Consider the following 17,856-nt stretch of genomic DNA (forward strand, 5'->3'; position numbering starts at 1 on the left):
CAGTTTGCATATTCATAAAGCTAGGGTTAGTAGTCAATGATAAACATACAAAAAGCATAAAACATAAAGTAATATGAATTAAAACTAGACTTTCAATGATATTCAAAGGAGTTCAACAAATTAGGGTTCCCATAGGATTACATCAGATTCATCTCAAGCTTAACCATAAAGAGATTAGTTACTCATAACTACAGTACAAGATAACTCACATAAAATCAAGGATTCATACATGTATTGGATAATTGACTATGAGTTGTGATGGTCTCCCACTAAATCTTCAAAGCCTCCGCTCCAAATATGCCTTTTCTCTCTAAAATCGTGAACCCTCCCTTTGAAAACGGACTTTTCTATTTATAAGCCTGTCAAAATCGGCCACCAAGTCCAAAATTCGGTGGCCGAATGCGTTAAAACGTGTGCCCAGTCTGGCAAAATCGGCGGCCGATTTGTAAAATCGGGGGCCGATTTTTGTCGAATCAAAAGGGAGAAAATCAGCAGCAAAAATCGGTGGCCGATTTGTAAAATCGGTGGCCGATTCTGACTTCTTCAAACTTCAATTTCTTGTTCTTTTGTAGCTTGCAACTCCATGAATTACAATAAATAACTCCTAAAATTACATGAAAAATGTCTATTAAAAGAGTAATGACGGAATGTCATCAATTCACTAACCAAATATTTGAGACATGAGTATGATAGTTATTTGTTTAATTATATCTTTTGATATTTTTCACTTGTAAGAATTTCATACGAGATATGTATAAGAAGACATCTTATAGCATTTTGGATGCTTAAATCATTCCTGGATTATATATCTTAATAATAAATCATATATTTTAATTCATATTCATGATTCTTGTGTGAGATATATGTATTTAACATGTATTATTTTATTTTTTTCTATTAGATTCAATTTCTGCATTGTTAAAATTTACGTTTCTTATACAATAGACATGTGTTACCGTAGATAATTGATATATTTTATAATTAATTAAAGTCATCCAAGTGAAAGAGTCGTTAGGTTTATGTAAAGCTGGCTTAAAGGGTTGTCATTAAAGCTTTAGACCCCTAAATATTTTAGGTCTTGTATTAGGCCTCAAATCTTTTTAGCTTTAAATATATTTTCGTAAGTCAAATTTTGTAAACATTCTGAAACGAAGTTCATGTGGTAGTTAAATAAATATTTGTAATTCTTGTTGTAAGTTTGATCCCAATGTTAGATATTTTATTGGCTATTCATTCCTTAAAAAAATTTCCTTCAGATTTCTATCAATTTAATTTGATGTTAGTTGCTGAAAATATATTAAGATATATAGTGTGTAATTAAAGTTACAAAAGTAAAAAATAATTTATATTTGTCATGATCTAACAATTGGTAAACAATATACATGTTATATTATTTTAACATATATTACTGATTAAATTATTATTATTTTAAAAAGTTCTCCATTGATGGGGTTGGCTCTAGTGAAAGGGGTTAGACTCTCATATCGCGATGAGTCCAAGTTTGAATTTCGGCTGACGAGATGCACTCATTAATTGAATTACTTTCAAGTTTCAACCTATAAAAAAACTTCTTATTTTGTGTTATTCTTCCTCGATACTCTTAAAATACTTCTATTTAAATTCCGCTTTAGGCCTATAAATACATTGGGTCGGCGCTGGATTTATGAATAACTTTAATTATTTAAATAAACTATGAATAAAAAATTATATCAAGTATTCAAATATTATTGCATTTTCTTTCAAAAAAACAATATTATTGCATTTATTTTGTATATTATGAATGAATGTAGTATTGGCAAGAATCCATGATACCTTCAGTTGTTCTCTAGCTTAGTACACATTGAAAAAAACATAAGTTGCACTCAGAGGTAGAAGAGCTCCCACACCCTAATGATAGGATAGTGAAAATAAAGAGTGATGATAGATTATAATTAGGGACTTTTAGTTTTTTAATTTAGAGTAACATGTTACATTTAGTTTTAGAATAAATTCAGATGAGTAAGTTTTGGAAATTAGTTTAATTTTGTTTTATATTTTAAGCAAATTATTTAGGAATTCTTGTATAAGTATCATTGTTATTTTGAATATATGCATAAGTTTATATAAGTATTGTACCACTCACGATTAGAATTAATGAAAAATAACTAATTTCACTTTCTAAACTTCTCTCTAAATTCTCGGAGTATGATTCTACTGAATTGGGTCGTATCATCTAACTTCTCTCAAAGATTCACTTTTTGAACAAGCTCTCAAAGCCTCTCTCAAGATCGTTCAATCGAGTTAAATGATCCCTGGTCATACAAGGTACACCATGTACTGTATTACTCCCTCCGTTTTAAAATGAGTGTCACTTTAGCGAAAAAAATTTGTTTCAAAATGAATGTCATTTTACATTTCCAATGCAACTTTAATTTTTTCCTTCCAACTTTATCCTCAATAAATACTCAATCTTTTCTCTCACACAATTTTCAATGCAACTTTAAGTTTGTATTTTTCTTATAAAGTAAAGACAATTTAATAAAAGTGTTATGTCTAATGATTATTTCATTTCATTCCTTAATCTGTGTGCAATTGACTAAAACAACATTCATTTTGAAACAGAGGGAGTTCAATGTTTTATCAATTTCATTGTTAATCTGCAATAATTTGGTCATCTATGTTGATATATTCCAACAAATCCCTCTTCACGAACAATTTTTTTTTGTAACAATCAAAAACTCTTCACGAACAAATTTACCCAATTAAATCTCGTCCGTCCGTCCTTTCTGGGCCGGACGTAACTACGTGCTTGGACGTGGGTCGTGAGCTCATCGTGGTGTTTTCTCTCACTATGTAAAGCATTTTCTATATGAAAATTATGTCATTCAAAAATCAAAATCTAATACAAATTGGATTCCACATGATAGAAATTTACATGCATTATTTGAGAATAATAATAATAATACAAAGTACTTAAATAAGAAAAATAACACATTTAAATGTTCCCTAAATCGATCCCTAGCTTAATACCTATCTCCTATGAAGCTAAAATGGAAGAGCAATCCCAAGCCAGCAAAGACATCTTGTAACTAATTTCATTTGCTCAATTAGTTGATAGAATAGATAAATTAATTAGAAGTGCATTTGGTTGTTTATGCATGTTTAGTTTGAAGACTCACCAAAGAGTAATAAGCACCAAAAGGTCCTTTATCCAATAATGCTTTGTGAGTTCCAATTTCAACCATTTTCCCTTTTTCTAAAACAGCAATAACATCACAATTGTGTATGGTACTCAACCTATGTGCTACAACCACACTAGTCCTTCCAACCATTACCTTATTCAATGCATCTTGCACTACCTTTTCTGAATTATTATCAAGTGCACTTGTTGCTTCATCTAGAAGCAACACCTTTGGATTCTTCAACATGGCTCTAGCTATTGCTATCCTTTGTTTTTGCCCCCCTGAAAGTTGCACTCCTTTGTCCCCACACCATGTCTCATACCCATCTTTCAAACTTGCAATGAAATCATGAGCATTGGCTACTCTTGATGCCTCTATGATCTCAGTTTCATCGATGTTGTCACATGTTGTTGTTCCATATGCAATGTTGTCTCTTATGGTTCCATTTATCAATGTTGGTTCTTGGCTCACAAGTGCTATGTGTTTTCTTAGTGACTTTAGGTTATATGATTTTATGTTTGTACCATCTATTGTCACATTTCCTTTTATTGGATCATAGAATCTCTCTATTAATCCTATGATGGTTGATTTGCCAGACCCGCTTTGCCCCACTAATGCCGTCGATTTCCCTGCTTCAATTTTGATTGAAAAACCTTGAAAGATAGCCACATTTGGCCTAGCGGGGTAAGCAAAATGCACGTCGTAGAGTTCGATATGGCCCATTAATGTATCGGGCTTAAATCCGTTAGGGTTGTCTGGCTTGATTTTGGTAGACCGATCAAGAATGGCAAAAATAGAGCTCACAACATCAACGCCTTTGGCAAGGTCTTTAGTCATGCTGCCAGCATCACCTATAACCCGTCCCGTGCTCACGACCACCATAAAACTCTCAAACAATGCTTTCCTTGTTATGTTCCCATCAGCAACAAGCTTGGCGCCGTACCAATAATTCATGGCCCAAGAACAAGATAAGAGGAATTGTGAAAACCCAAGCCCAATACCAGCAAACCACGACTGTCGAAAATTCTCTTGAATTGGGTCTTGTTGGGAGGTTTCAAGCATTTTGAGTATTCTATCTTGAGAAGAAAAAGCAGTTATGGTTCTATGATTTGAAACAGCTTCAGCAGCTATCTTACTACTTTGTTGTTGGGCCTTCATAGACTTACTTGACATGCTTTTGAGTAATACACTTCTTGTGTAAAAGCAAGCTATTATAATCGGTTGAATGGCGATCATAACAAGGTTGAGCCTCCATGAAATGATCAGACCCATAGTGTATGCTGTTGCTACTGCTGAGAAAGCTTGTACCAACAAAGCCATTCTATCACCAACTAATGACCTCACCTACACAGAAATTTGTCTCCATTAATCACAGTATCACTCATTAGTCACTAAGCGTATAAGGTGGAATTTTAAGCAAGGGATTAGATTAGATTAGATTAGCATATAGGAAAAGGTAATTAAATAAAGAAAACGATGAAACGTGATTAATTTGTTACTATCAAGAAAAAGTTAAATAGAAACGTACCACATTAGCATCATTGGCAAGTCGAGAACAAATAGCACCACTGGAATTTTCTTCACGATCGAACCACCCAACTTCAAACGTGAGCATTTTAGAAAACATGCTCTCTCTCACACGTTTAGTCAAATATTCTCCCATGTAAGCGAAGTTATAATGTTGCCCAACATTAACCACCAATGATATTAACGATAGACACAGAAAACAAAGAGAATAGATTTTAATCTTGTTTTTTAGCTCCTCGTAATCTGTTTGAAAATACACAGATATCATCGACCCCATTGCAAATGCGTAAACAGGTTGAACTGCACCGAACACCATTGCACTCAAACACCCTAAAACCGCTTGCTTCCATTCTGGAGCGTTCAGTAGAAGTAATCTCCAAAATGACACCGGATTATTTAGTTGCTTCACGTCTTCTTCATTTTTGTTGTTACTAGTACTAGCTTGATGGACGCTAATGTGATCTTCAGCTGAACTAGTAGGGTCCACTAGACACGTGATATCTGTGTCTACATTGGTGAAAGTAGCTGTAACAGTTTCATCTGATTGTGTTTTGGATTTGTTGGTTTGTTGAAGGCGGACAAGGGACGAGTAGATGCCATTTTCATTTTCTAGAAGTTCATCCTGTGAGCCAATCTCATTGACTCTTCCATCGTCCACAACGGCAACAATGTCGGCATTTTGGATTGTGGAGAGGCGGTGGGCGATTATGATGGCAGTGCATCCGTTTGTTGCATTTTCGAGTGCTTGTTGGACCATTTTTTCTGACTCAGTGTCTAACGCACTAGTTGCTTCATCCAAAAGAAAGATTCGCGGTTTCTTAATTATTGCTCGAGCAATTGCTATTCTTTGTTTTTGTCCACCTGATAATTGAATCCCTCTTTCTCCTACCTGTACATGTCATTAGTAGGACAACGTAAAGTCTCAAATATAAACAGAAGATTCTTTTTTCAAATTTATTGAATAACTGATGTATGATCTATATTATAAACCAGATAAACCAAAAACGAAGACAAACAAGATGATCGTACTCACCTGAGTATTGTAACCTTGAGGAAGCAAAGAAATGAAATCATGAGCATTACAAATTTTCGCAGCTTCAACAATCTCATCTTCGGTAGCATCTTCTTTACCAAAAATTATATTCTCTTTAATGCTTGTTGCAAATAAAGCAGGTTCTTGACTAACCAACCCCATCATTGACCTAAGCCATTTAATCTGCAAGTTACGAATAGCTACTCCATCAAGACGTATCTCACCACCGATTGGATCATAAAACCGTTGCAATAAAGATATCACAGTTGATTTCCCTGAACCACTCTCACCAACCAATGCCATTGTTTTCCCTGCTGGAATCTTGAGACACAAGTTTTTAAGGATAATGGTTTCTGGTCTTGTTGGATATGCAAATTCTACATGGTCAAATTCCACTTCCCCAAAAACATTGTTTAATATCTCTCCTTTTGTGTTGTTGGAATCTATCTTGGGAACTCTTTCAATTACTCTCTTTATTCTTTCACCAGCTGAACATGCTTCTGAGAAATACTTTATGTTTAATAAACTTGCTCCTAATCCTCTGTTTCACATAATAGTAACAAACACAAATCACACCATTAGCTTGCAATTTTTAAAATTGTGATTTAAATGGAGAATTGAGAAAAGCTTCATAATTTTCTTGTTTCTTTTACTTTCACAAAATTAGTACAAATTTGTTTATTAAAATAAGAGTTAATTACTTGTACTAAAAAATAAAGTACAAGATAATTGTGTAAATAAGTGTTGAGTTTGTAACCTCAAAGGAGATGTAGTATTAATATCCTCTAGGAAGGTTGTAAAATGAGGACTATTATCAATTTCATTCATGTACAAAAATAAAAATAAAAATATTTCCAATTTTATTTTAAAGTTTTATGCATAATATTTTACTAATATATGATTGAATGTGTGTAGAACTTTTTTACATAATAAGTTTATGGAAATTAAGCTTAAATGAATGTAGATTTCAAGTATCAAGGTGAGTAATATGTATTTTTTTGCTTCAAATAGTTTTTTTCCCTGCAAATATATGATCTTTTGCTTTCATGTCCCTACAAAATTTTGTTTTTGTTAGTCCTTGAAAATATGACACTTATTTATTGCTGGTCCTTCTTGTTTTGTTTTTGTTTACATAAGTTTTTTCACATTAGAATTGGTTCATATAATAAAAATAGAATACTTTATTTTAATCACACTGAAATGAAAAATTATAGGGAAAAAGATCAACATGAATAAATTTAACACATACTAAAACAAAACCCCACTTTCAAAAAATAAAAACCCAATAACCAAAACTAAAATGTGAATTTTTTGCAAGAACTAAGTTCTTGAAAGTTGAAACATCATCCCTAAAAAAATGTTCTTAGCAATTGCCCAAAAAAAAAACATAAAATTACAGAAATTAAAAGCAAAACATATAATATTTGTTGGGACTAAAAGTATATTTAAACCTATTTTTTTATAGAAATTAAAATAGATAAGTGCATATTTGGTGGACCAAAAAGTTATATTTTCTGACAGAGTTGACTAAAAAGTTATTAGAAAGTAAAAATAAAATATTAAAATGAAAGAGACAAGAGGTAGAAATAATTACAATCCACCAACAGTTATGGATGCTCCAACTGCAAAAACTGTCCCTCCTTTAGCACCATGATACATAACCAATTTGCTACCATAATAGCACATGAAGGACCAAATTGCAAAGACAACACCATTGCTTCCAATTGCTAAACCTTTAGCTAATCCTTGTTTTAAACCCAAATTAACAATCCCTTGCAAAGCATTAGAGAAAGCAAACATGGATTTGTTTTCTCCCACAAATGAATAGACAGTTCTAATGGTAGATATTGTTTGTTCTGCAATTGTACCAGCTTGATTATACTCTTCTCTAATCTTGCAGGATAAACCCATCAAAACCTTGCCATAGATTATTCCAGGGATTACCAGAAGAATAACAGATGGAAATGCTACAATGGCCATTCTCCATAACATTGTAAATGCCACTATGTAGCTCCCAATAAACAATGAAATGTTCATCAAGAAATTTGGAACCTGTTTTTTTTTGTTTAAGAAGAAGTTAACTCCATGTTAATACAAGTAAATTTATTTGCAAACCGCATAACAATTTTCAATACATAATTTATATTAGTGGAATTCTTAATATGTGCCCTAAGGGTACAAGTTACGATTTCCTTAACTAAATCAACTTTAAAGATTCATATTTATAGTAAAAAAAAAAAATTAACTTTAAAGATCTCGATTAATTTAGATCAGACAGTCGAGATCAGTAATTCGGTAGTATGTTTCCTTGACTGCAAAATTCTTTGATTAAAAATAAAAGATTAATTTAACAAAAAAAAAAAAAATAGAAAGAATTTTTGAATCACCTTCTCACTAAGAACATCTTGAATTACAATAGTGTCATTAGAGACACTAGTGATGATTTCTGAGGTGCTTGTAACCTGCAAATCAAAATAAGCAACTTCTTGCCTAAGTACTGCTTTTAAGTACTTGTATCTCATTCTTGCAGCTTGTCTTCCACTTGTCCTTGTCCAACAATATCCCTCTTGAAAATAATGTCCAAAAACAAAAGAAAAATAAACTATATTAATAATTTTGCATGTTGTAAATGAAAAAAATAGTAAAAAAAATCAAATCATATGATAAAATCAAGAAGATTTTTTTATATCCATTAAAAAAAAGTGTGTACATATATACTCATAGGAAAAAAAATAATTTAAATTTAAATTCACTTAAAAATAATTAAACATAAATAAAAGATGTAACATCAAATAATTTTATGTTAGTTAATATACTCAACAAAACTCTAGGATATGAGAACATTCATTCAAAATAAGTTGCAAAGACTTACCAAGAAAGCAAACAAGAAAAGTTGCACAAGCCAAATATAACCAAACCAAAGCATTCTACATCATCAATAAAACCAAACCCAGTTAGCTACTTTTTTTTTCATGTGTTTTTGAGAGTGTGGTGAGAGAGAGGATGAAAAAGAGATGACAAAGAGAGAGAAGGGGGGACCTTGTTGATGTTATGGATGAAAGTGTCTACATCCATGGTAGATGAACTTCCAATATTGTTAATCATGTGGCTACAAATATACAAAATCAAAGGAGCGTTGAAACCTTCACCAATTGCTCCAATGGTACCTAAAATCATAAGGAACCAATCTTCCCCATCAGCATGCATGAAAATGGACCTAATAGACCCATTCATGTTCTTATTTTCATTCATAACAATATTTTTACCCATTTTCTTGACACACCCTTTTTTTAGAAACAAGGAAGGGTAGGATATGTTTCAATATGGCCTTGAAACGTTATGTATTTATAAGAAACGTTTTTTAATATTTTATTGTTTAAATAGATTCCAAAATCTTTATGAATGGGTAAATATTTCTTTTAACGTAAGTTCATTATTATGCTAGTGTTTTCTCCCTTGTCATAATTCAAACCATTTACCTTTAACTTTTTTCTTTTGAGAGAAAACCATTTAACTTGTTAACTCCTTTAATATATTGGTATTAATTATATTAGTTATTTATCAATGATGAGTTTTAATTAAAGCTTAATAGCAATTTTAGCTTTCTAACTTTTCCAAAGTTGCGATTTTGATCCCCTAAAAAAATTACAAAACTGCCCCCTAAATTTTGCATCTGTGGCGGTTTTGGCCTCCAAGGCCAATTTTGACTCGATCTATGCTGACGTGATCCTCTAACGTGTTTTTTTTTTTAGCAACAATTGGTTTTTGGGGGCCAAAACTGCTACAGTTGCAAAACTTAATGGACGGTTTTGTAATTTTTTTCTTAAGGGGCCAAAATCGTAACTTCGTGAAAGTTAGGGGGTGAAAACTGCTATTAAGCCTTTAATTAATTACTTATCAAATTAACTCAATGTAGCACTCATGTCCAATAATTTGTATACTATGTTAAGTATTACACACTATATATTGTAATGGGATATCTCTCAAAATTATATATTGTTACGAATGACATGATGACCCATTTAAGAATAATGAGAACGTTAATTGGTATATTTAAGATACTCCTGATATTTTTGATAAATCAACATGTTGATATATGCTCGTTTATTTGCATGTTCGTTTAAATGATATAATAACATGGAAGATGGAACGCAACGGGAGGTATACTATTAAGACCTGGTTATAAACTAGCTATGATGGAGTTGTTACATATCGAACGATTTCATGTTGAAGGAGAGTGACATATAATATGGAGGATTTGCAAAGAGTGTGTTTCGGCGCGTCTTCGGTTACAATCACAACATGTACAATGTGCAATGATATGTCCCTGGTGTGATACGGCAGTTGAGGATGATTGGCATGCTTTTGTGGTTGTACGGTGGTGTGTGAGAGTTGGTATTGGGAAGGTCTTTTAACTTTGCTGCAACCGCAAGTTGGAACTGTGAGCAGTTTGACAAATTTTATTTTTGATATATGTCGGTCAGAAAGCCGCGACATTGCTGGTCGGGTGACTTTACTTCTTTGACAAATTTGGGCTACACGTAATGATATATGTCATTTAGAATGACACTCATCATACTTCAACGAGCATTGGGAGGACAGCACTAGATGCATGGCAACAATGGCATAAACAGCCTTCATCAACGGTTTTGAAACACGGGCATAATCGAGTGCAAGGTAACAACTCAATTTGGGAGAAACCGAGCGAGACGTGGTTGAAATGCAATGTGGATGTCGCGTTCCATGATTGTAACCATATTACATTTGTTGCGTGTGGCGTTATAGACTCCCATGGGAAGTTCATTCGTGCTCAAACGAAATCGCAGCGGGGAAATATGACAGTATTGGAGGGGGAGGAAGTAGCCTTACTCAAGGCCCTTCACTTTACAAATGCGAACAGATGGAATCGGGTTGTCTTCGAGTCTGACTCGTGCAAGCTCTATCGTTTATGGGTCATGGTGATTCGTAATTCTATGCTATTGTTTCTAGTATTATTTATCAGTTATCTTTACATTTCAATTTCGAGGTGAAGTTTGTTATGAGACAAGCGACCATGGTTGCTCATACTTTAGGTAGGACGGCATGTTATTGGGCTAGTCACCGTATTTTTTATTTTTATCCTTCTTGTATTGAACATTGATTAATTAATGATAATAGTTAACTTTGCTTTACTAAAAAAAAAAGATTGTTGCACCTTTTTCTATATCATATTTGTGGAGTCTATTTAATATGGACATCTAAAATTAGTCTAAAAGTGGACTTTTACCATTTCTAGTAAAATATAAAGTTTATACAAAAATAAATTAAGAAGAAAAACAATATTTTATTAAAATAAAATAAAATAAAAAATGAAGAGTCTACCATTATACCGGGTCTATATTAGATCACCTCTATATTTGTTTCTATTTTAAAATTTTGGGGAATTTGGTTAATTTCCCCAAGCAATTTTGAAAGTTAATAAAATCGATTAAATAGTTAATATTTTTGGAGGTTCTAATGAAAGTTAATAAAATCGATTAAATAGTTATTACCTCCATCCCTAATTATAGGGTTCTTTTGAAAATATAACGGGAATTAAGATGGTGGGTATTTGTATTAAATATGTTTGTAATTACTATTGTTTTTATAATTTTATCCTTTAAGAGAGAGGGTTGGTTTATGTTTTCATATTGCTGATTGAAGAAAAAGATGTATAATAAATAGGGCATGTATGTAAAAATATAATTAATGTAGTTAGAAATAACAAAGAGGTCTTAAAGGAACAAAAAATTCTTAAAAAGGTCTTATAATTAGGGACGGAAGTAGTAATATTTTTGGAGGTTCTAATTAAAGTTAATAAAATCGATTAAATAGTTAATATTTTTGGAGGTTCCAATGAAAGTTTATAAAATCGATTAAATAGTTAATATTTTTGGAGGTTCTAATAATAGACTTTTGTCTTTCTTAAAAAAAATAATAGACTTTTGTCTCTTTTGCATCTTTTAAATCAAATTGTTTAAAGAAAAGAATAATAAAATGACGTTAGATTTTGACCAAAAAAATTTGACGTGAGACAGATGGTTTTGAAGGCTTTTGCTTTGTTTTTAGAAGAGTGCTATGGACACTCTCTTTCTAACACTCTCTTTAACATTTACTCTCTTATTGGGTGAAAGTCATGTGGGTATCACACATTAGAAATAGATCCCACATAAAGTGGTGAGATCGACATGAGTTTCAGCTAATAGGAGAATGAGTGTTGGAGAGTGTTCCTAGCATTTCTCTTGTTTTTATGATGACATAGTATGAGTAATTTTAATTTTAATTCATGTAAAGCAAAATGCTCAAAATTAAAATTAAAATTTTAATTATCATGATATTCACTAATTAACGACCAATGTCATTTGTATCCAAGGTAAAATGATAGTACAATTTTTATTAAGGACCAATGTCATCCAAAGCATCAAATCAATCCACTAATTAAGTAGTTTGCCCAATAAACTCAACCTTGAATAGTCCAATTCCTTTCCTCAACGTTAATTTCTTTGGACAAAATTTATTGGAAAGGAGACAAAAGTTCTTAAGAGAACTCAAAGACGATAATTCATTGAAGACGAGCTTTGAAGCAACAATTTAAAATAATCTACTCCCTTCGTCTCTATAATGTAAACACCATTTACCTTTACCTCTAATAAAAAAGTGTTTACTATAGAAACAATGGGAGTATTTTGATATCTACAGTTGTACTTTCGTACATTGATACATTATATTCTCGAAGTGTTGTATCACTAAACAATCACACAAGTCCATAATGGCTCTTTGTATAAACTTTTGTGTCATCTCAAAACTCTAACTTCGTTCTTCTCAATGGATACTTTCTTCACCGGTATAAAATCAAGATTATTAAAGTTGAAGAAAAACGAAAATCATTGTTGGACTGCACATTGTAGTTGTGAAAAGACTAACCATCATGTTCTGCACATTGATGGAGTTTGATCGAGTTTGTAAGGTGAGAAAAACACAAGGGGAGGGGATTGAATTACGTTGGCTCTTTCAAAAAAAATTCTAAGTGTTTATATAAACAGTTTAGGGTCTGATCAGAAGCAAAGTACTTATCAGAGTCTCAAACAGATTTATGTAGTGAAATTAAATAAAACATACAGAGAGAAGTGAGAAAGAGACGACACAAGAAAATTATGTTGGTTCCACCCACAAACCAACAGTAGTACAATCCACTTGCACTTCTAAGAGATTTTCACTATAATCTTACATATTACAATTTGTTTAAACACACAAGTAAGAGACTTCATTTTCTCAATCACTCTTGAAAGATACTTCTACAATAATAATTTAACAAATAAAATAAGATTGTGGTTTACACTTGATATATAATCAGAGGTGTAAGAAATTTAAGTTCATATGACTTCTGATACTTAAGAAATTCTAATATATGAAAGTTTGTAAGAATTTATGTAAGTGTTTGTGTGCTATATAATTTGACAGAGTAAGGACACTTTTAAAATGATAGAAGTCTTGTTATGTTCTTTAACTGCTCACATCCTTATATAGGAGAGAATGAGAAAGTCATTGTTTAAGAAGTGTCAACACATCATATTAGTCCTTGAGAAAGTTGATAAGAGACGCTGAGATGTTGCCTCAAATGAATAATGTCGTTGAGTAGCTATTAAAAATTCATTTTCTTCTAATAGAATGATCTGTTACTTTCTCTTTGTACTTGAATTTCTTTGTTTTTTCTACACATGGTTAGAAGAAGACAAATTGTACTACCCTGAGTCTGATAGTGACATTTCTTCAGAAGAAAACAAACTGGTTAAGAGTCTTCATCTTCTGACATGGCAACAAACATCATTACAAAATAATAATAAAACATACCATAGAGAGAACAATAGGAGGATGGAGATCCTCTACATTAAAGCTCTAATGCTTGATATTTGCCTTATACCACTAGCTTAAACTCCATGCTTCTGTGTAGACGCATGGAGTGAGGTGCAGGTGCATATGAGAAAGTAGAAAATGTTGCCTCTTGCATAGAGGCGCATGGCCTGAGCCCTGGTGCGCTTTTGGAAGCCATTTCTTCAAATACCTTCTAAGAGTTGTTTCTTCAATCTTCATATCCTTGATCTTTCACATGATATTGTTAGCCTGTAATTTTGACAGGCTCATTTAATGTGGTCAACATTTAGTTGACTTTTAACTTTGCAGAAATCAAAGGCTTTCTCATTTAAAATTGAGGATTTCGACAAGAAATCAAGCCTAGCGCGCATGGTCAAGAGTTCGACGGAGCAAGGCTAAAAAGGTAATTGCGTCGAAGTCAAGTAATCAAGGCGGGAAAGATATGATTTCAAGCTCAAAGGCGGTTTCCTTAGTGGAAATGTGGGACAAGTAGTTGTCAAAGATGGAGGAAGTGTTGATGATGGGATTAGTCTTTTGCCATTTATTTTCTTTATGTATAAATAAGAGTTTCCTAGTCGGAAAATAGGTCGCAAATCATTTATAGAAACTCTAAAACACTCAAACTACCGATGCACATGGAAACGAGTTATACATAATGTATGTAAACTGATTTATAGACCATTTTACTTTTAATGCAATGCATTTTACATTTCCTTCAAGTTTATGTGTTTAAACTTTTACCCTTTCCTTTAATTTTATCTTGCTTTTACTTGCAATCTCAAACCTGTCGAGAGACAGTGCCTTTTTTACTCTAAAACATGCCATGCTCTCTAAGTAACCTGAGTGCATTTCGTAACCTTTTTCAAACTGTTTTTTTTATCAAAACCTTTGCACAACATGTCCTGAGATTTCTAGTTCGGTCTCGCTTGTAATAATCATAACTAGCCCGTAGTTTACCGAAAACACCAGTAAACAAATATCTTGTTTTTCCGATTTACATGACTTCTCACTAAAAAGACTCAAAATACCTATTAAGTTGCATGATTTATGATAAAATTAAATTACAATGATTCGAATGAAAATAATACAAAAAGTTCCTAAAATCATTGACAACTCCTTTAAATGACTTCTAATTTGCCTTCAAATGCAAATAATAAAGTAAAAACATATCTTAAAATATCATATGATGTGAAATTATCATTCTCGCAGGTCAGATGATGTTTTACACAATGTCTACAACAATTATAATGAAAATAACAAACAACAAGAAATAAATAAAGTGCGATAAAGAATAACGCAAGAGATTGGGAACCTAGTTCGGTGCAACGTCACCTACTCTTTGGGGGGGCATCCACCCAACAAAGGAAATCTATTCTCAATAGTATTAGCTCCTACTCTTATGTGAACAAACCTTGGTCACTGCCTCTTCACCTAATATTACATGTGTATTTCTCTCTAGGACTCCCCCTAAATTTGAGAAACCCTCTCATTTTCACTCAATCACTAACCCCACTGATTGACTCAATCACAGTTACAATAAAGTAGGAGAACAACTCCAATATACAAACTAACACTTGCTAGATGCACTAAAGTGGTATACAAAGAACAAATTAAACGTCAACTAAAACTAACCAACTCTATGCTTTGATAATCAATAGAAGAACTAGAGTGGTGTACAAATAAAACACAGAGACACAAAAAAAAAAGAAAAAAACATAATACTCAATTCTTCTAATCCTGATTTCGCGAAGATGGAAAACCAAAGTACTAAATGTTTTACAATAGATGATATATATACAAAATAAAATAAAAAATTGTAATCAGGACTTCATGATAAAATTGTTAGAACAAAATAATTTAATTGTTTTCATCAATTTAGTTTTGGACATGCAGCAACGTATAAACTCTTATGAAGAGTTTTCCGTTCATTTGTCCTACAAGGTTTATGAAATTAGTCTATACGATTGTATGCAGAAGATATCAAATGTAAACATAAAAAATAAAATAAAATAAAAGTTGTTTTTTGTCAGGCCTACACAAATATGAGACTTATTTAGTTTATTTCCTTTGTCAAATAATCTATTGGTTAAAATTTTACCTTTAAAAATAAATAAATAGAAAATCAAAGTTGAATCCCCAACGCTTAAATACCGTAATTAAGATCCCTTCCAATTGAATTGTATTCAGGGAAACAAATATGAGACTTATTTATTCATAAGACAATACTCCATCCCTTTTAAAATATAAGTAAATTTTACTTTTTAAGTTCATTTAATTAATGATGCATGTGATTTATAATATGGACCACATACATTATTAATCGAATAAATCTAAAAAGTAAAATTTACTTATATTTTGAAACGGAGAAAGTACTATTTTTTCCTGATGAATATAAAATATTAATAGTACCCTTAAAAAAATAAAACATTAATACTATAGTATTGGATGTACAATATATCGAAGGCCAAGCCACTTTCGCCTTTGTCTTGCCTTGGTTGCCTCCCCCAAAGTGCAGCCTGCATGAAGTATTAAACATATTTCTTCCATCCCATAATAATTGTTGCATTTTATTATTTGACACATTAAAAAAATGATAAATACAATGAAGATATTTGTGATTTTATTAGTTCATCTTTATTATCTATCTATTGGTATATTCTCATTACAATAAATACAAAGTGAAGAATAATAACTCGAGAATGGCGTTAATTGTATTTGTTGGTGAAACAAAAAAATAAAGTTTCATTGGTAGCAATTTTGAAGTGTGAAAAATATTGGATCGTATGTTTTTTAATTGAGAAATGTTAAGAAGTGTCCTTAAGACAATTGTTTAGTAACTTTAAATAGTAAGTTTTTGTCAAAATTTATGAAATCAATGCGTTGGAAATTAAAGTTTTTGACTTTTTTAAAAAATAATTTCTTTATTAAAAATCCTTAAAGAGTGCCCTTAGGACACTCGTTAACTAGACCCTTTTTATTTCTGTACTCAAAAAGAATAAAAAGGAACAAGTATTAAATAGTAATTACGACATATAGGAATGTGTACATGGACCATTAACATTTATCAACCCTATTCTAGTCAAAAACATTTACCAACCCTATATAACCTGTGTCTGAGTGATGATAAAAATAACCGACAAGCAATTTATTTGGTGTTCTAGCTTTTACCATCAATCCAAAGAATGGGCAGGGGTTTTTATATCACAACCATCATTTGCTAGAAATAGATTGGTCCCTTATATTGAGAATGGCTAGATCTGCCTAATGGACGTGTATGGTGCAACCATTAACGCATGTACCTTAGGTCCCATTCTATATTTCGTTACGTGTTTCAATACTTCTACCATTTCTCTAAATTCTCCCTCCAAAAAAAAAAAAATTGCTCTAAATTATACTCCTCCATCCTCGTGACCTTAGCTCACTTGATATGGATAATGTATAATATATGCAAGGTCTTGGGTTCAAACTCCGGCCACCAGCCAAAAAAAAATTTTTACTCCTCCGTTTTTTTTTTTATTACTTTTCATTTTGGCTTTGTTAGGAGAGGAGAGGAGAGGAGAGGAGATGAGGGCTTTAAGGGTGGAAAATATGAGGAAAAATAAATAAATCTTTCACATTTTTTAAAAAAAATAGTTTTTTAAAGAATGATAAATTAATGTTTATAATTACTATAATTTTAATTTTAAGACTATTATAATAACATGAATTAAATTTGAAGAATTCATATAAACCGTCCAAAACCAACAAAGCCCTCCTCCAATACAATTTTTTAGTTCCTCAAATAAGAAGTTTTGTATTATGAAGAAAAATTAACCCCCCCAAAGCCCTCTCCTCCCATTTAACTCTCTTTCTTACACTTGCTCATTTCTTTTTTCAAAACTCTCCCCTCCAAACTCGCAAACAAAGCCTAAATGAAAATCATTGCTTTCTTCTTTTTAAATAAGAGATTTAGTTGATTGTTTTATATATGTTAATGTACAATTTTAATATTTACTACTTTTAATGATATTGGCATAAATTATTAAAAAAAAAACTTATATTTTAAAAATATTTATCGTGATAAATCAAACATCATCGTTTTGTCAAAAATGCCCTTAAGTGTTAAATACAGAGAGACATAGATGAAATGAGATTGCTAAATTATTAAGGGCACGTAGGAATAGAGAAATAATAATATCAAAATTACAAAAAATTTATTTGTTGCATTCGTATGTGAAAAAGTTAAAAAATGGCAATTAAAAAGAA

At 31.7% G+C, this 17,856-nt stretch overlaps 1 protein-coding gene across 1 annotated transcript; it reads right to left on the minus strand.

The window, feature by feature from the left end:
• Positions 1–2,882: 2,882 nt before the first annotated feature.
• LOC11437546 (ABC transporter B family member 15) lies at positions 2,883–9,020 on the minus strand. The gene is made up of 7 exons (XM_003622659.3): positions 8,761–9,020; positions 8,594–8,648; positions 8,109–8,287; positions 7,316–7,773; positions 5,722–6,262; positions 4,690–5,577; positions 2,883–4,505 (listed from the first exon to the last, which is right to left on the minus strand). Exons 1-7 carry the CDS (start codon positions 8,989–8,991, stop codon positions 3,132–3,134), a joined length of 3,726 nt encoding a protein of 1,241 aa, XP_003622707.3. The 5' UTR covers positions 8,992–9,020; the 3' UTR covers positions 2,883–3,131.
• Between the last annotated feature and the right edge of the window lie 8,836 nt (positions 9,021–17,856).

The sequence above is a fragment of the Medicago truncatula genome, chromosome 7 (assembly GCF_003473485.1).
Source record: "Medicago truncatula cultivar Jemalong A17 chromosome 7, MtrunA17r5.0-ANR, whole genome shotgun sequence".
Classification (NCBI taxonomy): domain Eukaryota; kingdom Viridiplantae; phylum Streptophyta; class Magnoliopsida; order Fabales; family Fabaceae; genus Medicago; species Medicago truncatula.

Excerpts from the sequence above, each read along its gene's own strand:
- LOC11437546 (XM_003622659.3), bottom strand. The coding sequence starts at position 8,991 with ATGGGTAAAAATATTGTTATGAATGAAAATAAGAACATGAATGGGTCT. Across the intron at positions 6,263-7,315 it reads TCCATAACTGTTGGTGGATT|AGGATTAGGAGCAAGTTTAT; the intron begins GTAATTATTTCT and ends TATGTGAAACAG. Across the intron at positions 5,578-5,721 it reads CTCAAGGTTACAATACTCAG|GTAGGAGAAAGAGGGATTCA; the intron begins GTGAGTACGATC and ends TGACATGTACAG.